The 27,728-nt window shown below is 38.6% G+C and overlaps 1 protein-coding gene across 1 annotated transcript in view; it reads left to right on the top strand.

Moving 5' to 3' along the window:
* The window catches only part of PRR12 (proline rich 12), a 78,217-nt gene that overhangs the window by 35,055 nt on the left and 15,434 nt on the right, over positions 1–27,728 (top strand). Inside the window, exons 2-10 of the mRNA XM_072427309.1 lie at positions 11,042–11,154; positions 12,084–12,245; positions 13,677–17,317; positions 17,868–18,393; positions 19,807–20,123; positions 20,953–21,069; positions 23,045–23,178; positions 23,957–25,698; positions 27,585–27,710. Coding sequence (XP_072283410.1) covers positions 11,042–11,154; positions 12,084–12,245; positions 13,677–17,317; positions 17,868–18,393; positions 19,807–20,123; positions 20,953–21,069; positions 23,045–23,178; positions 23,957–25,698; positions 27,585–27,710 — 6,878 coding nt within the window. The remainder of the gene's footprint in view (positions 1–11,041; positions 11,155–12,083; positions 12,246–13,676; positions 17,318–17,867; positions 18,394–19,806; positions 20,124–20,952; positions 21,070–23,044; positions 23,179–23,956; positions 25,699–27,584; positions 27,711–27,728) is intronic.

Below are 27,728 nucleotides of genomic sequence, written 5' to 3'. Positions count from 1 at the left end.
TAATGAACCAGAGAACAAAGGAAGCAATGTTTGATGTGCCATAAGTTTAATTCAATAAATGGCTAAAGAGGGATTTTCACTCAGGTACTGTCCCAGCTCTTTGTAAAGTTTTTCTGCATTATTCAGGCATGAGGTCAAAGCAAGGGGCGTATTAGTAGCACGGTGCCATCCAGTGGTCAGACTTTACAAAGGCACTACAGAACAACTGCCATGTAGAAACCACTAAATCTAAACAAAGAAGACATACTTGAAGCCAAGAATATACTAATAACCGTCACAGTTTGTGTATGAAATGTTCCAAGCCTGCACAAAAGAAATATGCATTTGCTTTGAAGCCAGTTGGCTGTCCTTTTAGGCTCTAAAAGCGAATATATTCCATCTTATCAAGGCTTTGTATCTGTCTGGGGCACTAAATCTAAGGTAGGTGCACACAGGCACAACCAAGTAATAATCATTTTCAAGGGAAGGATAGCAATGACAGCCTATTAAATACTGTAAGGCCAACTCCAGAAAAAAAACTATGAATCTGTTCTTTTTTTTCCTTAAGTTTCACTGTGGATATTTTCCTTCACTTCCTATTCCATGATGCTGACTACATTCTTACACATTTAGTGCTGGCAAATAGGAAATTCTATATACAGTGGTACCTTGGTATAAGTCCTTAATTCGTTCCAGATCCTTTGGAATACCAAACAAATTTTTCCCATAAGAAATAAAAGGAAAATGATTAATCCATTTCTTTGAAAAAAAATCCTATTGTTATTGGCAAATTATACATTGATGGGACTGTATAAAATAATGTAAACACTGCTTAATACTAAAATACATAAATACAAACGCAATTAGATGAAATAAATGAAAATGTAACCTCACTTTACCTTGCTGAGAAGAGTGGAGTGCCTACTAGGATGGTGCTGGGAAGGGAGGAGAAGGAGATGCTATGTATATCACAGAGAGTTATAGCGCGGGTTGTTCACTAAATGGTGGCAACTGGTGTACTGACGCTCATAGGCAATCGTGGCTTTGTCTCGAGAGAGGTAAATAAGGGTAACGTGCGGTGTTATGACTCATTTTGACCCATACAAGTTCTAGCAAAAAGGTTGTATACCAAGCAAAATTTTTTGTGTCCAAACAGGACTTATACCAAGTCGGACTTATTCCAAAGCAGACTTATACTGAGGTACCACTGTATCAGTATTCAGCCTATTCATAAATCCCCACCCATCAGTACCACCCAGGGCTGTTATATTAACAGTGAATTCATAAATTGTTCCTTTGGTGCTAACATTTGTGGGAAGCATCTACATTCCTTATGCTTGCTAATGTGCATGCATTTGCATTAAAAGACGTAGGAGCTATTCACTATAGGGGATGTACTTTAAAAAGAACAGTGTAAATGGCTACAACGTGTGTTTACTGCTCGTACTTTGAAGGTGGAAGTTGGAGAAAAGAAGCTCTTTTGAATCTGTGCTATGGAGAAATTTTGTAAATATATATGATAATCTAGCATCATTTTGGGAGAAAAAAAGGAAAAGTTGTTTCTTGAATCAAAGTTCTTTAGCAAGTAAGGTTTAGCAATTCTTAGAATAGCCACTTGTATTATCTCATGCAAGTGATGACGATCATGTGTCACTAGCAATTTAAAGCTGCACAGATGAGCATTGAATGCATTTTAACTAGTGATTTCTTGGTCACATAGGAAAGACGTGATTGACATTGTTGTTATTATTATTATTATTATTAATAATAATATTAATAATAAACTGGATTTATGTGGTGCCAACACATTACGCAGCGCTGTACATTAAATAGGGATTGCAAATGACAGACAGATACAGACAGTGACACAGGAAGAGAAGAGGGCCCTGCCCCAAAAAGCTTACAATCTAGGAGGTGGGGGAAGTATCACACAATAAGAGGGGAGATATGAAATGGTGGGTAAGTAGTGAGGGTTTTAGGAGACAGAAGAAGATGGGTAGGCAAGTTATAAAAAATGTGTTTTGAGTGCTCTTTTAAATGAGCAGAAAGTAGGAGGAAGCTGAATAGGACGAGGAAGACCATTCCAGAGAGTCGGGGCAGCTCTAGAAAAGTCTTGGAGCCAGTGAAAGCTATCTATGAATGGCCATACACAGGTCAATTTTCTTGTTTGAGTTGCCTGTTTTATTTTCATCAAATCAATTTCATGAAATTGAGCTTAAAAAGATTCTTTGTTTTTCTTATTGAGATTGCTGTCATTTTCTGTCCTGGTAACTTTGGCTGTGGTTTGGTCTTGGTCAGAATGAGGTAAAGCAGTGGTCGCCAACCTTTTCGGACCGTCAGACCACTAAACTTACTGGCTCTGGACCGCACATGCCTGGTGAGCCTGGGTGTCAGAAGACACTCCCCTTTAGTGACATCATGATGCCAGAACCCACCCACTCCCTCACCCACTTCCGGGAGTCTGCAATCCGTATGGGGGACATGGTCCTTGGCTCTGGCTGGTTCGTCTCCCCAGCGGGGTTCTTCTCCTGACCCCGTGCCAGAGCCACAGACCACCGGTTGGTGACAGCTGAGCTAAAGCAAATACATCTGGTAAAAGGAAGACCACTAACATTTTATAAGTTCTACTTGCCTCAAATAATGTCATCTGTGTAAACCTGATTAGAGATTATGTTATGGAAATATATTGCTGGATCTTTTATCTTCAGTACTGCTTTTTGTGCATTTTGTGCATGCTTCTTTATGATTTATGGATATTTCTAGTAGCTCTTTCATTATAAGGTAAGATTTGTGTTAGGTTTATTTACCCTTGAAGTGTAAATTGTGTTCTGCGAGAATTGTGTACTTTCTACTGTACACAAATCGGATAAGTCAAAGAAAATTAGTTTTATTTGCAAAGCTAATAATAGTATCTAAAGAAAATCTGAAAATTAAATTCTCTATTATTTATTATACTATTTTTAGGCTTCCTATGCCACTCACAGGGTAAGTAAGAAAAGCATGCTTTTCTTTGTTAATATTACTTGAGTTACTGTACTGCAGTTACATGAAGACACTGGTCAGCCAGATCACATGATAACTTCTTATATTCCTCAAAACTCTTTAAATAAGGTGCTTAATACCTAAGTACCTGGCTCTGTGTAGACCCAACATTAGCTCATCTTCATTTGTGCTACTTCATTCTTTGTAAAACACTGAAAACTGTAACAAGGGCTGCAAATTCCCATTAAAGATAACTGAAGATAGCATAAGGACCTCGGATGCCCTAAATGCCAAAGAGCAAAGCAATACAAATTACCGGTACATGCTGATATCTACCCTAAAATATCTGGTTTGTCAAACCAATGGTTTTAATTTACGGAAAACGAAATAAATAGAGAGAAGGAAACAAATTTTTTTCATAGGTAAGAAAAAAAAACTGGCAGACATAGTAAATTCAGATTTTTGGGGTAAACAAGTTATGACTAATTGAGATATTGTGCCAAATAAGCTTTTATGTGGTTATCTTTCTTGGCAGGTCAGCAACCTTTTGTGCACTACATAAAGTCCTTATTGCTCTAGATGTATTTATTTATTTTGCAGTCCTTGTGGTCATTTGCTCACTAATGTAATTGACAGAGATAATATAGGGTACAGTATTATTCATGTGACGTTTTTAGGGTTTCGTTTTAGCATGGGAGGTAATTATTATGAACTTATTCACAGGTTCACATAGCCTAATAATCATTTCCTCCCCTTTGTGAATCCTTGGGGCTGTGATTGACCATTGGGCCTTCGTGTTCTACATCAAAACAGTTAAAGAGACTAAATCTCCCCTGTACCTGAAAGTGCTGAGCATTTTTATTCACACATCACCGAATACTGTTTTTAACTTGGTTGTTTTACATCTACATTTTTATGATTCACATCAAATTGTAAGAGAACGCCTCATTCCTAAGAACATCAGTGGTATATTTTTGGCATCTGCCTTTTGTGAAAAGAAATTTAATTTGTTTAGATATTATGTTCTAACCTTTTTTAATGTGTTGGTTTTTAGATAAATTTTGGCTGGTGTTAAAGGGATGAAAGCAACTTTCTCAGCTGTACTTAATAAATTGTATAATAAAATGGAATATAACAATGGCAACGTGCTAATCAGCCCATTAATCGCCGGCTGACCTTTGACCATGCAAACTTTCAAACTTAAAGGATGCCCTAATGCTATGCATGTTAATATACATGCATTTATTGCACTTCCTCAAACCAGGTGTTAATATAGCCTAAGACTTCCATGGCATGTTCCTGGTTTATATTCTGTTCTACCTAAATTCCCTTACTTGTGACTGCTCTTTTAATGTGCTCTCCTTGGCTTGTATAAGGCAGTCCCGCAATAGGGAAATTTAATATCTTCATTTCTGCAGATGACCATTGTCAACTGGACTAAAAGTAAGGGAAATCCTAAAATGTTGAGGTGTCATCAGATGAGGTATATATCTATATATATATCTATATATCTATATATACACCTGATCCAGGGCCAACTATCCATAGGTGGCCATACACAGGTCACTTTTCCTAATTGATTGAGCTGTTTTATTTTCATTAACCTTTATTCTATAGTCTTTGTTTTTCTTTTAGAGATTTTGGTCGCTTTCTGTCCTGGTCTTTGGCTTGGGTTTGGTGTTGGCCAGAATAAGCAAAAGCAGATACAACAGCATAATAGAAGACCACTAGCATTTTATAAGGTGGTCATTAATGTATGCAATTTTTCAGTGATGATAGAGGTTGTATTTGTAATTTAGTTTGTAGCATACTATAGTGGTCATTGCTACCTAAATAATCTGTTTCTGTACTGCCGGTTACAGTTATCTATCACTTTTTAACATTGTCAAAAATTGTCCGATTGCTAAAATTTAGGCCGCAGTATAGCCACATGAACGCTGGGACTTTTAGTCGCTTTGTAGCTGCAAGCCATAGATTGGTATATATTCTGACTCTCCGTCTGTCTTATTATCCAGGCTGTCTTTATCCAGAAGTCTTTTCTGCCGTTAATTTCCCAGTCATTGTCACGCTGCTGTAATAATGTCAAGCGCAGAGTGTGTGATGTCTCCCTCATCCTCATGCTGACACATAGCAGGAGAATTGTGATTGTGTGTGAAAGGCCAGCCTCGGCCCTGTCTCCACATTCACTGATTATGTAAACATTGTGTTTTCCGAACAGCGCGGCCTGCTGAGAGAAAAAAAGAAAGAATAGGGAAAAATAATGATGATGGCAAGCATATGGGGAGGAATACAACTCCATAATCCTTCATTATTACTGTAAAACGTCGGTCTAAAAATAGCCTACGCGGTGCTGCGGGTGAAGCTTCTGTGAATTAACAGCTGCTTCACGTATATATTTAATACGTAACCTCATGTTTTCTTGTTTGCGGCTGAGTCAGAAATCTGTTTCTCTGTTAGAATTCCAAAGAGCTCTTGTCTAGACTCCCACCTGTGTACAGATGGGACATACACATTCAGTGGAAGCAATATATAGCATATATATATATATATATATATATATATATATATATATATATATATATATATATATATATATATATATATATATATGTAAAATGGTAAAAGAATATTATTAGAGCATTAATGCCGGTGTAAACCTGAACTGGATGATATTGACTTGCCACCAAAAGAATAGGAGCCTTCACCCCACTTCCAAACAAGAATTTTTTAAAAAATGGCTTTTTATCAGGGACATTTGTAAGGTTTGTAATTGTAAGTTCAAATAAGGGACATTAGTTGACGTGACTTTGGACTCAACAAAGTCCTGCATAATTCACTGCCTGTTCCAAAAGTGTTTGGCGACATAGTTATGATAATGGCTTTAGATGTGGCTCCAATGTTTTTATGTGATTGTACAAGTACAACTGACTTGATCTTAAAGGGTGTTACAATATATTGGCTGAACTGGATCTCAAGTCCCGACGTATTTCGCCAGTTTAGGCTTCCTCAGGAGATTAGTGGGAAACCAGTGACCAGCCAGTATATTGTAACACCTTTTAAGATCAAGTCAGTTGTACTTTGTATAGTATTGGCCTTGTCAATCTCTAAATTTTTGAGGGTTATGCACATGGTCTCTGTCTAGATACAAGTAGTTCATGTTTGTTTTACCACTGTACCACCAATCACATATAAACATTTGAGCCACATCAAATCCCCTGCTGTTTTCTCCTTTCTGTTTGTTATAATAACCCAAGGGGCCTGGCTCTCAACAATAGTCTTCTGTGGTTTGGGGACACCCACCCTATTTACCAGTACTGTTCTTTTTGGGATAGTTAGTGTATGTCAGTGCTAAATAAATACAAGATAACAAATAAAGGCAGTTCATTGAAAATGTCTGATTGTGACTACAGTGGACCATACCTGTTAGTACTTTTGAAATAACTACCTTAATTTCACATGATTCTGGGATGAGAAAGCAGGTGACAGAAACAGGGTGCTAGTACCTTTTACCAGAAAGTGTGTGGGCAGTGTTGTCCAGGGCAGTATCAGCAGGCGCAATTATATTGATAGTTAGATTAAAAATTGCATGTTAAACCTATTTAAAATTTTAGTGATTGGATTTACCTATACTTCTATACTTTACTTTAGGAGAACCTCAGCCAGAAAAGCCCTTTAAGAAAAGCCTTTTAGGGAAGAAATCATATATTGCATGCGGTACAAGTAGACAAAACAAATTTTTAAGTGTTAAAGGCTTCCAGTGGGATATAACTATTTTATTCCAACTGACTTATTAACGTACACAAAACTTTATTAATTTGCAATATTTTTGGATGAGGGGGGGTGGGGGGGTATGTGGGTCAGCTTTAAGGAACTCTGTGTCCTAAAAATAATCCTTAAAAAGCAGGCTGCAAAAGAAGACTTTCATCTATAGCATGTAGTCCTCACTTTACACTCTTGCACAGAGAATTTTCAGCTTCCAACGTCTAGTTCCTGCTTCCCCTTTCTAAGTGAGGTTTTCAGTACAGGAGACAGTAGTGATAAAGGGACTAGTGTGAAAAACTGTAGGGCACAGAGACCAGGTCTCTAAAGCTGCGTACACACTTGCAATTTTTGTCGTTGGAAAGGATCTTTCACGATCCTTTCCAACGACAAGGGGCTGCAAGATGCATGAATGATGCTGTACATACAGCACTGTTCATGCTCTATGGAGAGCGGAGGGGGGAGAGTGACGGAGCGGCACCCTGCTGCGCGCTCTCCCCTTCCCTTTCATTACGATCGGCTGTCGTCCATCGTCCGTGGATCCGGCAGGTCGGTCGTCCGGACGATGGACGACACCGACTGTACACACGGAAGATTTTCGCCTGATAATTGGCCGATGCCGATTATCGGGCGATAAAAATCTGCCGTGTGTACGTAGCTTAACACACCTAATTTTAAATTGGATATTTCCATACTAAGATTCAGGGTCGCCACTGGTGGAGGGGGGTAGAACAAGGGGTAACTCTGTACCAGGCCCTAAATAAAATAGCTTGACTTCTACAATGCTGGAGCTTTGCTAAAGGGACCCAGGAAGTTTACCTAGTATGGGGCCCAGACATTGTTGATAGCAGACTTGCTAAGGCCAGCCATGACTTGGTTATGGATGTATCAGAAAAAAGTTCTTTCTACAAAAGAATATTAGCATGTTCAACAAATAAGCAGCGCTTTGACATAGTTCTGTGTTCTGAAATTTTTGTGCATAGATTAAAATGTCTTGTTTTCCATTTATTTGGTGGCACACTTCGATATGTTTCCTGAACTGGGAGTAATATTTTCTACACATTGTTTTGGTGCACTGGGAAATAAACAATTGATTAAACTATATAAAAATCAATAGTTGCTCATGCTCATGAGGAACTTAACAGTTTGTCTACAATATGCGCTTCAATTTAACTAACGGCAAAAGCTGAAATAGCAAAAATAATTGCCCTCGCAACTTATGTTGTGGTTTATGCTTTGGTTCAGAGATGTCTTAAAGACATCCCCAGACAGTTCTGCATGACAGTTAAAGTAGGTGTCAACCCAGTAAATAAAATCTCATGTGAATGTTAAAGTTGCTTTTAATGTTTTACATTTTTAATGCATCTTTTAATAAAAGTACCAGGTAACCCTGCCGTAAAGGTCCTTGTTGAAGAATGGGTATTTTTGTAAATTAAAAAAAAGGTCAACATGATGCAAATACTCTAAGCAATGTGCATCAAACCTTCACAAATCTAGTTTTTGGTAAATATCAGTGCTTTCTAGTAAAATGTCAAGGTGTAAAGAGCCTCATGGCACGAATGGCCCAAACAATTTCTTACAATTGGTAGTGTGTAAGTAGATTTTGTGTAGGTTAAAAAAACTTCATTTTGGTAAATGTCACCCTCCGTTGGGGCTAATAGAATGAGCCTAAATAAAAGATAAACTATATAGATGTTCACTTTTGCTTCCCGTGGAGGAAAATTAATAGGCTAGAGGTTTAAGAGTCCTTTTTTTTTAGACAGCCTTGGCCGAACTTAGAACTTCATGAGATGAAAGTAGAAAGGTTTTATTTAAAAATATCATTACCATGTTGATGAGTGTGGGCAAAAAATTAGCAGATTAAAATTGTGTTTCAATATATGAATTCCATTTCCGCAAGAAATTCTTTTCAGCAATGTAGCTCCTCCTTAAGTGCCCTTTTGTTTTCGCAGGTGCAGCACAATACCTTGGGCTATAAAGATTCATTTATTTTTCTTTGTCACAAACATTTTAGGAAGGGGCACAGTGTTTTTGTACTTGTATTCTTATACATATTCTTGGTATGTTCACCAGGTATACAGCATATTGTGCATTATGAATGTCACTATACCCCTGCAACTATAGCTTTTAAACCTGTCATGCACACATGTTATTATTATATATATATATTTTTTATTATTATTATTATTATTGTTTAAGCTGGATATCTGCCTGGTGTTGTGAGTTGCAGTCATGGACAGGCAAGTTTATATAGAATTTAGAGGCTTATTAGACCTGCAAGAAGCAGCAGGTAATTTCATGGAGCAAGGGCATATGTACCTAACTTCAAAAGACAGCTTTTGCATAGACTGTACGTCTTCAAACTACCAGGTTTTGCGATTTTGATAAATTTTACCCAGAACAATAAGTTTCTGGGTGAAATAATGTTATTCACAGGGCTTACAGTAAGCCATGCCATAAATGCCAAGTTCCTAGTTGATTTCAATCTCTTTTATTGTAATGCAAATACTTGGCGTGTGTTTTTCATGGGTGTTTAGCTGTCCCTGCTTTGGTGCTTGGATGGCACTTGGCAGACATCAGGAATTCAAATCCACCTTTTAAAGCCTGTGCATATAAATGTAGGGCAAAGAAACAAGTTCACCATAAAACCTGGTCCCCCTACAGCACATAACCTTTACATTTCTCCCCTCCATTGGTATACCATGATAGGCAGTAGTGGCATAAGCCTTTTTTTTTAAATACATGTCTTAAAGTTGCATTTGTGATCAGCTATGAAAATCCAATATTTCCAACTACATTTTTGCTAAGAATAAGGTTCCGTGATGTACACTCTATCTTATGTAATAAACTCTTGTTTACAACAATCCTATTAATGCTTTTGGTGCATACATTTTATTTTCTTTGTTAGATTGTTTATGGGAGGCACAAAACATGTAAGAATGTAATTCTTATCATTAAAACAGTCAACAAGAAAATACAAGTTTTTCCTAAAGCACATGTAGTTTGTTCATTTAAATTAATTCTAAATAATACATGGGAAAATAGAAAAGCATGCATCATGAACAAAAGGGAAAATAAAGATCAAAAAAACTTCTAGGTCATTGTTTATCGACCTTCAATGAGGAACTATTGAACATTTTCAGGTCTTCAGGGAACCCTTGCCATAATTAATATATCCACAAGCTCACAGCACAATGACTTTGTGGTCATTCGGATCAAGCTTCCTACATTGCTGCCCAGTGGGAAGGCCACCACCCTAACAGATAGCCAAAAAGATAATTGGTGCTATTAAGTGACCTGAGAGTCACAAACTACCCATTGTTTAATTAACTCCTTGCAACCTCTGGAGGAACCTTGGTTGAGAAACACTGTTCTAGGCGGTCGGTGAGAAATATTTATTTCCTTTTAAATACAAAAGATGAACAGAAAATAGAGGACACCCAGCAGACTAAGACTGGGTACACACCTTCAATGGTTTCAGCTGTATAATCAGCTCAGGGCTGATATCGGACGGGAATCTGGTGTGTACAGCTCCCGTCTTCCATTGTCTGAACGACCGTCCTGGCGGATCCACGGACGTTGGTTGCCGCTCCGTCGTTCTTCTCCTCCCCTCTCCAAAGAGCAGAACGGTGCTGTATGTACAGCACTTGTTCATGCATTGTGCAGTCCTTAGTCATTGGCAAGGATCATGAAAGATCCTTTCCAACGACAATAATTGCACGTGTGTAACAATGCAGGTGTGTGACAATCTGTACAGGACTCATATTTCTATAAAATTAAAATCCTTATCCAAAATGTATATATATTGATACTTTGTTCCTAAATATGGTTCATTGGGAGATGGCTGAGGGTTGCATTTTTTAAATGTGTAGTTGGCACCATTTACCACCATAATGGAATCTTATCATCTTATCATGACTGAAATCTTAGGTTATTAGAAAAAAAATTTAAAGTTCTATTATATTAAGTTATATTAAAAGATAGACAGATAACGGTGACAACATTGTGCTTGCTGGGCAAAACAGCAGTCAGTATTGTCACTCCAGAGTAAGGGGTGATGAAAAAATTTTTAATGGAAAAAGAGCAAATAATTCCAACCCAGTATTTGATTTTATTTTGTTACTTTAGGTACACTTTTAATCTTTAAAAGTCTAGAAACCCATGCCTTTTAACTTCAGTTTAGTGCTAAATTGTCAACTGTGTATGACTAACGTGTCCTGTTTTGTAAAGTATGAATCTAAGTAAACATATTACTTTTACCATTAAAAATACTGCCATAAATACAAATATATTAATGTTTTTTCTCTGTTTTTTTTATTAGCTTGGTCTATGGAAGCTCAAGAGGCTCCCACCCAGAAACCGACATTTTGCACAGACAGGCGTATGCAACACCTCACCCTCTGCAGGGCTACGCTACGAACCACCATCCAGCAGGTAAGGTTACTTTACGTTGTTTGGATCTCTTGTGCTTTGCCTAAAATACGAAGTAACACTTCCTATTTTGCTAATCAATTAGTTTGCACTGTTAAAGTGTGATTATGAGTAGTACTGGGGCTTTTATTTATTTATTTGATTTTTAAATGTAACTGTTTGGTTCTAAACTTGATGAATTAGTCCACCTGAAAGAATTTTGCTATTTGTGTACATGGAGGCATCATCAGTCATGAATTGGCTTCTGAGTCTCTACATGCTTTGTTTCCAAATGTGACACAAATTTGGCCTGTTTGAGAACACGTTTTAGTATTCTCAGAGTTTAGTAAACTCTGACATTTGTACCTCACATATTTTTCTTAAGCTTTTATGTTATGTAGCTAGAATGCACTATTTTTCCTTTAATTGTAATTTGGTGTAATATGTCCAAAATGGTGTTTTTTCCCAGAGTGGAGTTATTAAAGGTCCTGTTCACTTTTCTGCTTTTATTCAGGCTGACATAACTGAACAAGTATGTCAAGATTGAACATCATATTATCTAGAATGCATTTTATTCATGTGGCCAAAAGTACAGAGTAGGACTTTTATCCGTTATTGTTTCTTTTCTGCTATTAGTTAGATATTTAGTTGTTGAGTTTCACTGAAAAAACTTCCCATTAATTTCCTGCATTTTATGTCCAAATTACAACTAGTTAAACCGGTATTCTAATTTAAATTTGTAAAATGTCATTTTATATACAAGCTAAGATGCGCAGCACCATGTCAAGTGTCAATTGGAATATATTTGGGCTTTTTTCTTTCTTTACAGTTTTTATTTTATAAACAAATAGTCTTTCCATATACCATGCATCTGTTTATTTTTCTTGATTTTTCTCTTTTTGTGTTTCTAATGCATAATTATTTTTGTTAAGTGCAATCTGTCCTTCCTGTAGGATTGTCGGGATTGTTTGAGACTGGCCTCCATCATGCCAGCAGCGCCACCCCAGATGCATCAGTGATGAATCTAATCTCTGCCCTTGAATCCCGAGCTCCCCAACCTGGACCCTCTGCTTCTTCCCTTCTTTCTCAGTTCCGCACACCCTCATGGCAGACAGGTATGGTCTGTGAGGTAGTCCCAAAATTTTTATTCAGACAGGACTGTTGTATAAAATGTTTATTGAAAAGTAGTCCTGAAGAGTGACTCTAGTTTTTTTTTTTTAATATACCCACTCTAAATTAAGGTCTTTATCTGATTAACTCCAGTTATCTAGGGCCAGTTGGTCAACAGTAAATTTAGTGTGCGATATGGTATATAAGTGCTGTTGTCTTTCAAAGTGGAACTAAACTCACCTAACCTTGCTTGCATAACTAAAGCTGGTGTCTTAACCTGGTCATTTCTGAGGTTTGGGATTTTTGGTCATTTTAAATGACCATGCGGGAATGACATTATTCTGCTTGTGTGCATGATACTTAATTTATTCCTGGCACCCACGTATGTCGTGATTGCAGAATAAATATATATTTTATAAGTTTTGTAAATTTAGTTCTCCTTTAAAGATCACAACAAAGACAAGTTGCAGTCAGTTTCTGTTTTTAACATCTTAGCATATTCCAGATGTGATCTGACCAATGCTTTGTACAGGCGCAAGGTTATGTCTCCATCTCTGCAGTCTATTCCTCTTTTAATACAAGAAAGTACCTTGATAGCTTTAGATATTGCAGCTTGGCATTGCATGCTGTTATTAAGTCTATGATCTACCAGAACCCCCAGATCCTTTTCTATTTCCGACTCCCCCCAACTGTATTCCCCCTGGACAGTATAAAGCATGCATGTTGTTAGCCCCCAAGTGCATAATGCAGTCCTTACGCCAGTTCTCTATCCATTTACTGATTTACTTTTTTAAACCTATTGACCCTAACTTGCATATTAACCATCTGTGGGGTACTGTGTCAAGTGCTTTAGCAAAGTCCAAGTGCACTATATCAACTGGTATTCCCTCTCTACTTGTTTAATTACTTCCTCAAAAAAGAGAGTAAATTTGTTTGACAACTTCGGTCTTTCTTAAATCATTGCTGACTATCACTTATAATATTATTTTCTAGAAGAAACTTCTCCATGTGGTTCTTTAATAAACTCTCTAGGACCTTTCAAACTATGGATTAAACTTACCGGTCTGTAGTTACCTGGTAATGACTTTGCTCCCTTTTTAAAGACAGGAACCACATTGGCCTTACGCCAATTCAGGAGGTGCCCCCCATGAGAGGTAATATCCTGCATACTGCTTTTTTTTTGTAAACCCAAAGAATCTTATATTTTGGTTGCATTCTGTCTCCAACTAAAACTCCAACATTTTTTTGTTGCCTTGTGGGAAATTTCGTGCTCCTAAATGCTTTGGAAGACAGTTTAAAATATTACATCTAATATTTTAGTAAAAATTAGTATTTACATTTTCCCTACAGTTTTGTATTTTAATGTATTTATAATTTTTATTATTATTCTACCACATTGATGCAATTTTCTCTTTTTTTTATTATTATAATTTTAGCCATGCATACCCCTGCTCCTGCAGAACTCTTCATATCTGGAGCCATTCCAGGATCCGGTACATTTCCATCATCTTCTGCTCTTTCAGCTTACCAGCACCCAGCATCGTTTAGTGGTAGAAGCTTTCCTGTAACCTCTTCATTGACTCTTCAAGACGCCACCTTTAGCCCTACTTCTAATGGACTCCTTTCTCCTCATGATCCCCTTCTACATATAAAGTCATCGCAGTCCTCTGTTCCATCTTCTCTGAGTTTTGATCGGCTTGGCAGCACAGTATTGGGCACTGGATTACCATCTCAAAGTTCTGCCTATCGTAGTGCTCAAGAATCAGCTTCACGCCACCTTCCTTCCCAGTTCAACCTGTTGTCCTCTTCTCTTGGACCTTCTGAACAAACATCCCAGCTCTACAATGCCTCTGTGTTCTCAAGCTCTCCGGCTTCTTCAATCGAAAGAGCAATGCCTAGACAAGATAGCGTTATTAAGCACTACCAGCGGCCCTCCAGTGCACAGTCCCAGCTCCCTTCAGCTGCAGCTGCTGCCCACTCCCTGCAGCACTATCTAAGCTGTGGTGGCAGTTACCAGCAAATGCAGCACCGTTCTAGCTTGTCCTGCAGCCCATTAGGGGACCAGTCACCTGTCAGTAGTGAGGGTTCACAGCAGAAAAACTCACAAGCACGCCAAGAACAGTCCCAGAGCTACAGACCAATAATTCAGTCCCCAGGTTATTCAACATCTTCCTCTTCCAACAAATCCAAAAGCTACTCGGCTTCTAGGCAGACTCCTCGATCCACTGCCACTCCAAAGTGCCAAAGCATCGCCACCACTGGACAGACACACAACTACTCCTCCTCCACTCCAAAGCCGAGCTCTGTTATTGCTAGCCAATCTCAAGCTTACTCTCCTGGACAGCCACAGAATCTTTTATCCATGTCCCAGTCACAAAGCTATTCTGTATCTCAGTCACAGAACCTTTCAGCAGTAACTCAGTCACAGGGCTTTACATCTAGCCAAGCCCAAGACCTGACCAGCGTAAGCAAATCCCAAAGCTTTACTAGTCAGTCTCAAGGGCTGCAGACTTGTGTGAGCCAGAATCAAACCTACTCACCGGAGCATTTGCAGGGGTTGTCTTCAGTAGGACAGATTCCAAATTACAGTGTGCAAACAGATTCTCATGTTTCTGCCAGTCAGGCACCCAGTTACGTTCCTGCTCATTCACAAGGCTTACCAACTGCCAGTCCTTCCCTAAGTTACAGCACTGGCCATTCGCCAGCTATGTCCAGTCATGCACAATCTATTGGCTATTCTTCAGTCAGCCATTCCCAAAATTTATCAGACTCAAGTCCCTCTCAAATAATCCGACCTCTCCAGTCTCCTACATCAAGTCGCTCTCAAAGTGTAGCTTCTCCTGGTCAGTCTCAAAAGTATTTGACTTCAGTACTTTCACCCTCTTTCATGCAGGCTTCCCATTCACAAAGCTATCAAAATTCCCAACCTACCTTAGAAAGAACATCTTCCTATAGCAAACCAAAACCTGATTCCGATCTTCTCTCCACTGAAAGGACAGATGATGAAGAATTTCTTATTCAGCACCTATTACAGTCTCAAAGTCCACCTCGAGTCTCCTCAGAAAGTCTAGTTGAGTGTGAGGAAAGATCAAGTAAATCAATGGCCTATGAAATGAGCAAAACCGAGGAGAGATATCACCTACAAAGTGTTATAAGGACTAATTCTAATTTGGACAACCAAGGCTTGGAGCTGTCGCTTCAAAGCTTAAAAGATAAGAAAAAAGCTGATCGCCATAAGGAATACGCCAACACAAGGTCAACTCCAGAGTCTTTGGGAACATCTGTTGTTCATTATAGTCACCAGACTGGTCCCATGGATTCCTATACTCAGGACATGAAAAAGTCAGTAGACCATTTACCACACATGGACACCTCAAGTAAAGACTTATACTCTGCTCATTCTAACCTTCAAAAAACTCCTGAACATGCCTCGCAAGCTCACAGAATGGTGGCTGAAAGTCAATCAATGGAGACTCACAGTATGCTTCAAAGCCAGCAAGGCACACCCATGATGATGGATACTTCCCCGGATCTGCCACTCTCTCTTACCCACCAGTCGACCACTCAACAACCACAACTCTTGCAGTCAGTTCTCACCCATACTCAAAGTCAACTGCAGGCACACCAGAGAAAAGTACAGACTCCCATGGATGTTCACCTTTTGGAATCACAAAGAATTCAAACTGAAGCACAATCTCCACAGCTGCAGATGCAACTGCAGTCTCAGGCTCTGGAGGCCCACTTACAGTCCCAGCAAATGCAAGCTCATGTCCGTTCACAGTCTATGGAGGTACACTCACGTTCTCAGTCAATAGAGGCACAGCTGATGGAGTCTCACCCATTGCAAACAGACCAGCAATCTCCTCAGCTACAGGCACAACTCCAGTCAGAACGCATGCAAGCAGAGATGCAGCCAGAAAGAATGCAAGCATCGCTACAATCTGAGGGCATGGAGGTACTTCCCCAGACTGATGCCATGCAAGCATTATCACGACCTCAAGAAATCCAGGACTTCTTGGAACCTGATTTGAACTTGGAGACACATTTGGGCCAGACTGGACCCGTGCAGTCCCAACAACACCTTATGTCTGATGCAGGAGATCCCCTGCGATTAGATGGAGAGTCCTCCCAACAGGTGCCTCAAGCTCAGATGGAGCCTAAGGACCAGTTTGATAGTCCAAGCCCGCAAGGTTCCAAGCAAAGGTTTGTTCCTTTGACATCTATTTGTTTTCCTGATTCTCTTTTGCAAGATGAGGAGAGAAGCTTTTTTCCTGGAATGGAGGATATGTTTTGCCCACCACCTTGTGGAAATGATGAATTTCCCAAAGCAAGTTGTGCAGATGATGGATCTCAAAGCATGGACAGAAATGAGGCCATGAAAAACAGCTATGAAATGATGCAGTCTAGCCAAGGCTATTCAGGTTACTGCACCTCTGAAAGTAATGACAATCAACAGAATGTTCACTTGGGGCTTGATTCTGTATCTGTAAAACATGAACTACCATCAACTGTCAACACAGAACAGTTAGGTCTAATTCAGTCTGGTCATGGCCAGCAGTCTTCAGAAGTAAAACCTGGCCTGCAATCACCCATCTTCTGCTCTTCCAAACCTAAAAAACTACTCAAGACATCATCGTTCCATCTGCTCAAGAAAAGAGAACCGTCTTTCCAGCCTCCTAAGAAAAATTATGCCCAAGAGTATGAGTTTGAAGATGATGAAGACAAGGAGGATGTACCTGCAGATATTCGATTAAATAGTCGTAGACTACCTGATCTTCTCCCAGATCTTATTTCTAGCTGCCGTACTCGTCCTAACATTAGTCCTATGGGAGATATTGACTTCTGTCCACCAAATAACATGGATGGTCCAAAGAGACGAGGCCGTAAACCCACAAAACCGAAAAGAGAAGGTCCTCCAAGACCCAGGGGAAGACCAAGGATCAGGCCCCTTGTAGAACCACATGTATTGGGGCATGATGGTATTAGAAGGCCACGAGGAAGAGGTAGGGGGAGAGGAAGGAGACTGACCGATGAGGGAAGAGCGAGCATGCCAATGGAACCACTAAAACCACTAAAGGTACCTATATTGTTATTTTACAAAACAGATGGGTGAAGGAAGGGCAGTTAAAGTGGTGGACAACAAAAAAAAAAAAATAGTCAATCCACCTATTTTATCAGTAAGGAGCCAAAAATCATTGACAAGGTGAATTTTTATGCAAATTGGCTTTCTGGCTTCAGTGATTCAGGCATCTTTTTTTACATCTCTCAGATTTTCAAAGTAGATGCAGAATGACCTCCTGAATAACCCTACAATAAAATGCTTATATTTATTGGCAAGGCTCTAGTCCCTAATTTTTAAATAATAAAAAAAAAAATGGGGTATACAAGGTATGTTAACCTTTTATGTTACTACATGTAAGGGCGTCATTTAGGTAATTGTTTTGTTTTTGTTTTTTTTTGTTTTTTTAAAGCTTTTTTTTTTGGTATTATATTTAAAAAATGTTTCCTGGGAATAGGATATCTAAAACTTTATTTATATCTAATTTAAAACAAACTGGATATAAAAATGTACATAGTTTCCAAGGATCTAGAAAGCTCAAAGTGTATCTTTTTATCTCCTTGGTCAGATCAAGCTGCAAGTGCCAAAAGGGAATGACGCTTTGCAGATGGATCAAACTGAGATGCTGCCTCCTCCCCAGGAGAATACTTTGGACAACAGCCAGACTCGGGAGAAGATCAAACAGAAAATCAAAGAAGTAGAGGAAAAGCAACCAGAAATAAAGTCGGGCTTCATGGCCTCTTTTTTAGATTTCCTGAAGTCGGGCAAAAGGCAGCAGCTGCCTACAGCCAACACCAGCCCATCAAAGAACCGGCCACCGTCTGCCCAGCAGGCCTCACAGGCTTCTTTCGGGATGGCGTCCCAGATGCTTTCTGGAACCTTGGACTCTACAGAGAGTGATAGCCTAGTTATGAGTTGCACCAGTCCCTGCAAGAGGTTGGATGATGAACTGAAGAGGAATTTGGAGACATTGCCTTCTTTCTCGTCAGATGAGGAAGACTCTGTAAGCAAAAACCAAGATTTGCAGAAAAGCATTTCTTCGGCTATATCTGCTCTGTATGATCCCACTGACCGCAAGGAGCCAGAAAGTGCAGGTTAGTACAACTTTTAAAGCAGGACTATAGGCAAGTATCAAAATATTTTAAAACACAACTGGGAGCTGCTTGGTGCCCTAAACTGTTATATTTCTGCTCAGCAACTCTTGAATACTTACTTCTGCAAGACAGCGTAGCTATGTCTCTGACCTCATTAATCTCCTGCAATAAAGCTTGGTCATGGAGTTGCTACATTTTGTGATTTGTTAGTAAAAGCAGTAGCACACTGATGAGGTTATCACTTTTCTCTCTTCCTCCATTAACGACCTTTCTGTGTAAGAAATACATCACTGCATGTAAAAAGTATAACATTTGAGGAGTAAAACAGCAATATATAGCTTGGTTCAAATAAAAGTATCAGAAATGTAAAGGTAATCCTGGAATTGTTTCATTCCAGTGTGTATATATATATATATATATATATATATATATATTATCAATATAATAGAAGCTGCTCATGGTGCAATAAACATGCATACGGGGTTGGAAAGCAGAAAAAAAAGGGGGGGTTAAGAAAATTGTGAACCCAAGGGAATCTGAACCCAAGGGGGCCATATAATCGATCCAAGGTTTCATCTCTGTCCAAAGGAAAAGCCATGAGCATTTTGTGCCAAACACATCAGTCTATATTTAACTTCCTATAACTTAAAAGTGCAGTACTTGCAGTTTAGCAGCAAAAATAAGGGAAATTAAAATATGGGCTTGTTTAGGTAACACCCTCCAGGAGCTGAAAAAGAAAACATCCTTTTGGTTCTTGGGAATATTGATAAAAAAATAACTGAGTTTAAATATTGGTATACTATGGTCCATAAGTGCTAAGCCTTGGGGAATGTCCATTAATAAGGCATGCCGTGAGACTGTTATCTGTGGAAACACAATGGCCCTGATTTATGAAAGCTCTCCAGGCTGGGGATAATACACTTTCAGAAGTGAAGCTGGGTGATCCACCAAACCTGGAATGGATCTGGTCCAGGATTCAAAACATTTGCTAGCAAATGGCAAATAATTTTGAAAAATCCAGTCTATGTTTTGCGGATCACCCAGCTTCACTTCTGAAAGTGTATTATCCCCAGCCTGGAGAGCTTTCATAAATCAGGGCCAATGGGTAGCAGGATGCAACATATTTTGAAATCCTTGAAGACTTCAAGAGGACTTTGAGTTTTCCATAAACACAATACTGATAGAAGTACTTGCAACTGGGCACCAAATTCCCTCCCACTCAGGGAATTGCAAGATTCTTCTCCCAGCTTAAAAAATAGGATGGTTAGTGAGGTTAGTGGACAAAAACACATTGTTTCTCCATACAGAAAAAAAAAAATAACAATTAAATACGTTAGTTACACCTTCATAGAAAATATAAAATCCTTGTGGTCTATATATTGGCTTCTAAAATACATTTCCTGTTATTTTAAGCACCCACCATAATTGAGGAAAAGGTTTCAAGCCCTGTGCCTTCTGAGCCTTCATCACAACCAGAGCCTTTAGTGGCAGTCTCCCCACCATCTCCACAAGAGGCTCCTGCTCCTCTTCCACTAGAGGAGCCGCCTTCCCAGTCATCCCCAGAACAAGAGGAACCAGAAGATTCCAGACCTCTCCATCTGGCCAAAAAGCAGGAGACAGCTGCTATTTGCGGAGAGACAGATGATGAAGATGTAGAGAGCAGTGGGGAGGGTATTTTCCGGGAGAGAGATGAGTTTGTAATTCGAGTTGAAGACATCCAAGCTTTAAAGGTATACAGTTTTGTCAACAGTGCCTTTGTTTTGTTTAAATTAAATCTATTGTTTTTCTAGTAGTTAACCAGCTAGTGAGATGAACATACTGTGAGCATGTTGCCTGCAAATACAATAAACTGCATCATTTAATGAATAGAATGTTCAAAGATTGTAATTTCTTCATAATGTAAGTTCAATTTAATTATTAATTAACTTGCTTAGTATTATTAGTTCTGCTTTTGAATTAAATTAGGTATAGTTTATTATATTCTGGAATTATTGTTTACCCTGCATGATTTCTCTATTCAGTTCAGGGACCAGGTACTGTGGAGCAATTTAGTTGTTGTCATTACGTAAATCAAAAAGGCAGAAAGTACATTTTACAGAGTATTTTTCAATCCTAAATCTAATTTGTTTCTTATGGAAAAAAAATCATGATCCTTAAGCTCCTGTCATATTTTGAGTCATAGGCCACATGGTCTGCTAATAGAAGCCATTGAGCCTCTCTAGAATTTCTTCGTATTGGCACTAGACAGTCATGTCCTAAGACTTTAATAATACCAGTGCCTCATAATGTACCAATGTCACAGGACATGTGACAGAAACCAAAACACTCTAAAATTATTTTATTACAATAGAATACAATTTTAGAATACTTGAAATACATATTTGCGTTGTGTATTATCTTTTTCAAATGTTGATGTTTTAAAAACAGCTGTACTTTATTGTAGTTATTCACTGTATTCAACAACAAAAGAAAAAAAATATCTGTTGCTTTACCCATTGATTCCTTTTTATGCAGCTTTCAAGAGGAAGCTGATTGTCATAATATTTCTTGTCTCCACAGCTTGCTCTGCAGACGGGCCGTGAGCCTCCTCCGATTTGGCGGGTTCAAAAAGCTCTATTACAAAAATTCACCCCAGAGATCAAAGATGGGCAGCGCCAGTTTTGTGCCACCAGCAATGTAAGTAATTCTGGGTATATAGGGTGTTTTTTTGTTTTATAGCAAGTCGCTTGTTAAAGAATTGTGAGAAGGCAGGTTCCCTAATGCAGAAGAAACAGGCTATGTCACTTCTGCAATAAAACAGATATTTACCTATTGACAATTTTCTTTATAATTGTACACTGAGCTGTGCAGAAAGCTGGCTACTGGAAAAAAATAATGATTTCCCATGTATCTATGGCCGAAGATCCCAAAAAAGAGGCTTGGGTGAAGATGTCTGTGACAGTGAGGTGATGGGGGTTTAGGTTTCCTTTGGGTACTCCTGTTTCCTGCCACATCCCAAAAAACATGCAGGTAAATTAAGTAAATTGACCAAAATTGACCTTAGACTGTATTAAAGACATTTGTCTAGTGTAGGGACATTAGATTGTGAGCTCCTTTGAGGGACAGTTAGTGACATGACTATGGACTTTGTACAATGCTGCATAATATGTTGGCGCTATATAAATGCTGTGTAATAACATTGTTTATATTTTTGGTGATGAGACATCACTAAAACCTACCTACTTGCAATTATTTTATGTTAAGATTTATTTATACTTTAAATAGCTTGTTGCAGCATACCAGTTAATAATGTTTAAATATGGAAGCTTCAGCTCATCAAATGCACAATAAAGCTAGTAGTGGCTATCCTTCAGCCAAAAAACAAACCGCATTTAAGGTTTAGCAACAACTATACACCACCAAATATCAGGACACACTCTTCAGATCCAAAGGTTTACAATCCCTGGAAAAGGGTTTACCACAGTCGCTATCTAGTCTCCAGGCGGGCCAAGACACATACTTGCTGAGCAGATGAGCTCTGGGCATAGTGGCATGTACACCTGTTCTAATACAACGCACTTATCGCCAGCACTCCCTAGAAAGCCAGATTACTGCCCAGGGACTGTTTTTTTCTTCTGTTTCTGAAACAGACCCAACCCAAAACTTTGAGTTATATATGCCCCCTGCAGCACTTACGCCCAGAGGAATGTTCAATAGTCAAAAAAAATTATGTTGATGATACAGACAGATCAATCTAACATTGTGAGGGTAAAATGGAGATAATAAGCAGTTCAGCTTTCTCTGCCTTCCAGATGCATCTTGGGAGGCTGATGTCATTGCTCTCTCTATTCAGTTCTCCCCTCCTCGTTAGCTTTATAAAAAAACATTTTTCATAAAACTTTGACATAAAACATTATCTGGGTAAATGTTTTCCCCTGGGGTTTGTGCTAATGAAATAAACAAAAAATCCAGCATTAGAAGTTAGAATGCTGTCAGTAATGAGGTAAGTAAAGAAACAGAAAGCTTATATCTTACCAAGACAGTATTACAATCTCATCTTTTAAAGCTGCATCTTTTTATCGTAACCCCATTTTTTACAAGTGAAAAAGAGACCTTTGTCATGTTGTCCATTACAGGTAAAGCTTAAAGTAAAATGCACACTTCTGCACAACATCCACTCATCTTTTTCACCCCACACTAACCCAACCCACCTTTAACCTCCAAAGTTGTCTATTGCTATTATCTGAAGGGTGATATGAATGGCGCTTGCATTACATTTCTGTAAGTCTTTCACTGCTGCCTGCATGGTACACCCATATTGGCTTCTGTAGGGTTCCTCTGCATTGTGAAGAAACAGTCATACAATTCAATGGGATTGAACCATGTGGGCAGTGAAGAGAGACTTGTGGCCCCTTGCATGTTAATTACACAACTGTGGAGGGGAAGATCGGTTAAGGTAAGAGGGGTTTATAAGTGTTCATTGTGGGAAAGTGAACTTTTATGGTACTATCTTGCTAGTTGCAATGTCAACTCTTATTTATTTATTTGCAAGTTACTCCTATTTATTTTAATATCAATATTGTGGTACAAAATAGCTGGTACTACTTATAATGTCTGTGCAGCAAAGGAAAATATTCACTGATGGCAAAAAAATATATTTCTCATTGTTCAGTATTTGGGATACTTTGGCGATGCCAAAAACCGCTACCAGCGCCTGTATGTCAAGTTCCTTGAGAATGTCAACAAAAAGGACTACGTAAGAGTTTGTTCCAGAAAACCATGGCATCGTCCTCTTCAGACCATGAGGTATTGTGGCACTTCTGGTATACTCTCTAAATACTTTTCCTAACAGATATTTTGTCTTAACTGCAAATTTATAGGCAAACTAGCACCAGTAGAACTCTCCCCAGAGTGTTCAGAGTGCCTTCTTCTGTGCATGTTTAAGACTAATGGCTTGGTGTTTTTTTTTTTACATTTGAGAAAAGAACCTGATGATTTAGTGTCCATTCTCAGACATGCACAGAAGAGAGCGGCCTGCAGTCCCCTGGGGTATGTGATGTGGGTGTCCCAGGAGGCTGTGGGTTTCCAGTTCAGTTTTCACTAGTGCAGCAGTAAAGACAGTAGGGGGGGGAGTTTAAAAAAAAAAACAAAACATTTTTCATTATGTAAAAGGGGGTGGCACCCCTTTACATATTTTTGAAAATGTGATGGTCGGTCCACTCTAACAGCAGAGGTTTTCCATAGTGCAGTCATAATCAAATTGCACAAAAACTCCTAGTCCTATATGATAGAACTTTTTAAAATGTACCGTTTAACATATAATGCATTTTTGTTGAGATTTTTAATTAGAAAGTCCATCAGTCTGCAAACAAAGATTATGAAGGGTTAACTACAAAACTGGACAGTAGACAATGATAATTTAAACATATTAAATATAGGTTTAGAAAAATGTTAAACCTTAATACAATAAAGATTTGCTAAAACCAATTATAGTTTCAATTTTTTCCCTCCTAAAAAAATTTACAGCAATGTTTCCTGCCTTTATTCCATATGTACATTTAGCACGTTTATTTTTGTTGCATAGGAGACAAAGTCAAACAAAAGCCCCTGGAGCTAAAAGTCCTGTGGCAGTTTCTAAGCCAGAGAAAAATGAAAAACAAGATCGTTCAGTAAGAGTGGATACCACTCAGAGACCCGAAAAACCAGAGGTAGAGAAAGTAGAGAAGACAGAAAGTGTTGAGAGACCTGACAACCTGGAAGAAGAGGACATGACTACTGAGAAGCATGAAAGTATTCTGCAACCTGAAAAGTGTATTACAAATGAAGAACAAGAACAGCAAAATGTTGTAACCTGTGCAGTAAAGGAAGTGGCTTTAGGAGATAGTGAAAAGTTGGAAGAAATTGAGACAATTGTAAAGACTGATTTAGTGATGCAAAATTACATAGAAGATCTGGTCCATGAAGGAGACAACTCCGAGCTTTTAAATAGGAAAGACAGAAATGGGCTTGTGGATAAACCCGAAAAGGTTGAGCCAGTGATCAAGCCAGAAACAATGGAGCTAATACCAAAACCAGAAAAAGCAGAATCTATGACCAATCCTGACAAGATCGAACTAGTGTCAAATGCGGAAAAGCTAGAGATCGCCATGAAAACAGAAAAGAGTGCCCATGCTGCACGACCCGAAAAGCAAGAGTTTGCTGTAAAGGCAGATAAGGTTTCTGTGGCTGGAAAGGCCGAAAAGTTGGACGTTGATGTAAAGCCAGAAAAAGTTAGTTCTACAGCCAAACAAGAGAAGTTGGAACGTGTTGTAAAGGCAGAAAAGGGCTCCTCTGCTGCAAAACAAGAAAAGTTAGACCGCATTTTAAAACAGGATAAAGGTAGTCCAGCTTCAAGGCAAGAAAAGATAGATTCTCTCATAAAACCAATGGTTCCAGTTAAACAAGAGAAGAATGAAAAATTGGAAAGAAACAATCTTGCTGGTAAACCAGAAAAATCAGAAATTGCTTCAAAGTCAGAAAAATTAGAAATTCCTTTAAAGGTTCAAAATGCTGAAGTTGCTGGTAAGACTGGTTTACAGCCCGAAAAGCCAAAAAAAGAAGAAATCTTGGAGTCACCAGACAAAAAAGAGGAAACTACGAGGAAAGTTGAAAAAACTGAGACACCCAGTAGCATGGAACATAATGATTCAATAAAGAGGCACCCAAAGCCAGAATCACTGGAGCACACCCCAAAGGTGGAAGCTATAAAGAAACCTGAGAAGGAGCATACAGAAGATAAGGTATCAAGGACAGAGAGAGCTGAAAGAACTCCAAAGTTGGACAAGCCTGCAAAGGCAGACCGTGCGGACAAGGTTGGAAAGGTAGAACGTTCAGAGAAACCAAGCAGGGTTGAGAGAATGGATAGATCACCCAGGGCAGAAAAAGAAAAACAAATGAAAATGGAGAAGCCAGAAAAACTTACCAGAGCTGAAAGAGCATCTAAGACATCTAGAACTGATAGACCATCAAAAATGGATAAGTCAGAGAGACCCGAAAAGATGCCCAAGCTGGAAAGGATAGAAAAATCACCAAAGCTGGAAAAAGTGACAAAGAATGACAAGGTTGATAGGACTGAGAAGCCAGTAAAAGGCGAAAAAAATGAAAAACACCCAAAGGTTGAAAAAGTGGATAAAGTAGATCCACCTACTCATAAAGTTGCACTGAAACCTAAGCAGAAGCCCACAAAAGTGAAGGCTGAACCACCACCGAAGAAGAGGAAAAAATGGCTTAAGGAGGTGGTATCATCTTCTGATTCAGACTCCTCTCCTGACCAGCAGAGTGAAGAAGGTGAGAAGCTAATTGTGTGTTTTTTTAATATTTTTTTTAGTAAGGCATTTTAAAATTGGTGTAGTGAAAATTTAAAATGTAGAAAATTTACATTAAAATTTTAAATGTAGTGATGCTTGAATTAATCAACTGAGTGCTAATACTTGTCAAAGTCCTTACCTGCTGTTTACAGTGGCCCCTGTCCAATACTTCTATCCTTCTCCATACTAGAGAAGAGGGCTGGGACCTGCTCTCTTTACCACGTAGTACACTTTTTAGAAGGGTAACCAAGCTCTCACATAGGGCCTGATTTATGAAAGCTCTCCAAGGCCAGAGAAAATACACTCTCATCAGTGAACCTGTGTGAATCAGCAAACCTGGAATAGATTTCTTAACCCCCTAGCGTTCGAATTCTGTCTGTATTTCCACGCAAAAAGCGTTACATTTTTTTGCATGGAAATTTATTTTACATTGTAGGCCTATAATTTTAGGCATAACTCACCGAAATATGTCCAATAATTATTAAATTTATTAATAAACTTTAAACCATAAAATCTGCTAAAATAAAAAATAATAAAATAGTGATACATGCTAATATAACTGTACAGTAGCATATATAATATATATATAATATAATTATAAATATATTATATCAAGATTTCTTTGTATTGGTCTCAATACAGCTATTTTGTATTGAATCCAATACTAAAATTATTTGAATTTCCCGCCTTCCCTCCTGCCCGCACCGACGTCACTGGGAAACCCCGAAGATCGTCTCTGCATTCGCGGGCTGGATATTGAAGGTAGAAGACGTGTCCCGAAGACCTGCGGGGACCAGCAGGATGCCGGGGGACGACAACAGAATAAGGTAAGTGTTTTTTTTAAAATCTTTTTAGCAACCCCGAGTGTGACTCAGGATTACCGCTTTTTGCATGGTAAATCCACCCTGAGTCACACTTGGGATTACCGGTGGGGGGGCATTTGCTATTTGTTAGCAAATGTTTTCAATCCTGAACCAGATTCATTCTAGGTTTGCTGGTAGGCCCTTCAAATCCAAAAGCACACGTTTTGTTAACATTTAAAGTAGCAGCCCAATGACTTTTTTTCATTTGGGCTAAAGTGAAAGGAGGACGCAATAAAGGTAATTTAGATGATCTTATTAATCCACTGCTTCTTTAGTAAATTAAATAGTTAACTATAACTATCAAGATTGCATTCCTATATACAGTAGTTTTTGGACTTTAAAGGTGCATGTCACACATAGGATTCAAGTGTACTAAAATGTATTTCTCCATTATTGTTAGTCTCTCACTGTCTGAAATGCTGCTGCAATAATATTACCATATGTCATTTGCAGGGGAATTGGCACAGGTAGTGAGTGAATGACTCCAAAGTCTAATTTTCTATTTTTAACCGGTTTATCGCAGGGCAGCCAAACCGGCAATATATTACACGGGTCTGTTTTGTGGAAAGGATTACCTAGTCAAGTATTTTTATTAGGATGCATACAACACCACCTTTTGGCCATTAAGTAGTAATGCACTAATGGCACTACATGAAATTTTGTGATAACATAACCTCAAAAAGCTTTTGAAAAAAGGTTTTCATAGATGGTGGTCCAATTCTGAAGAAATCAGAAATACAGTACCAAAAATAGCCATTAGCAAGGAACACATTAGGTTTAAATTGTGCAAATAGAAATAATATTCAGGAAGGGCATTCATAGTACACAGGCTTCCATTTTTGTCTGAAAGAAGACATCTTTAATTTGAAACAATGCATTTAAGTAAATATCTCACATATCTATTTTTATGCAAACTAGATAAAACTGAACTGTACTTGCTAATCCTAAAACATGGGTATTTGTATGGATATATAGGCTTTATATACTACTCTTGTCTTTCCAGAACGTGTTCCTGTTGGCCGGGTGCTAAACACAAGAGCAATGAAGGAGATGTACCGCAGTTATATAGAAATGCTGGTCAGCACTGCATTAGACCCAGATATGATCCAGGCATTGGAAGATACTAGTGGTGAGTGATGAGCTGTCC

This window comes from Pyxicephalus adspersus, chromosome 11, assembly GCF_032062135.1.
Source record: "Pyxicephalus adspersus chromosome 11, UCB_Pads_2.0, whole genome shotgun sequence".
NCBI lineage: Eukaryota > Metazoa > Chordata > Amphibia > Anura > Pyxicephalidae > Pyxicephalus > Pyxicephalus adspersus.
The sequence above is the reverse complement of the archived record's forward strand: the minus strand, read 5'-3'. Positions and strand labels throughout refer to the sequence as shown.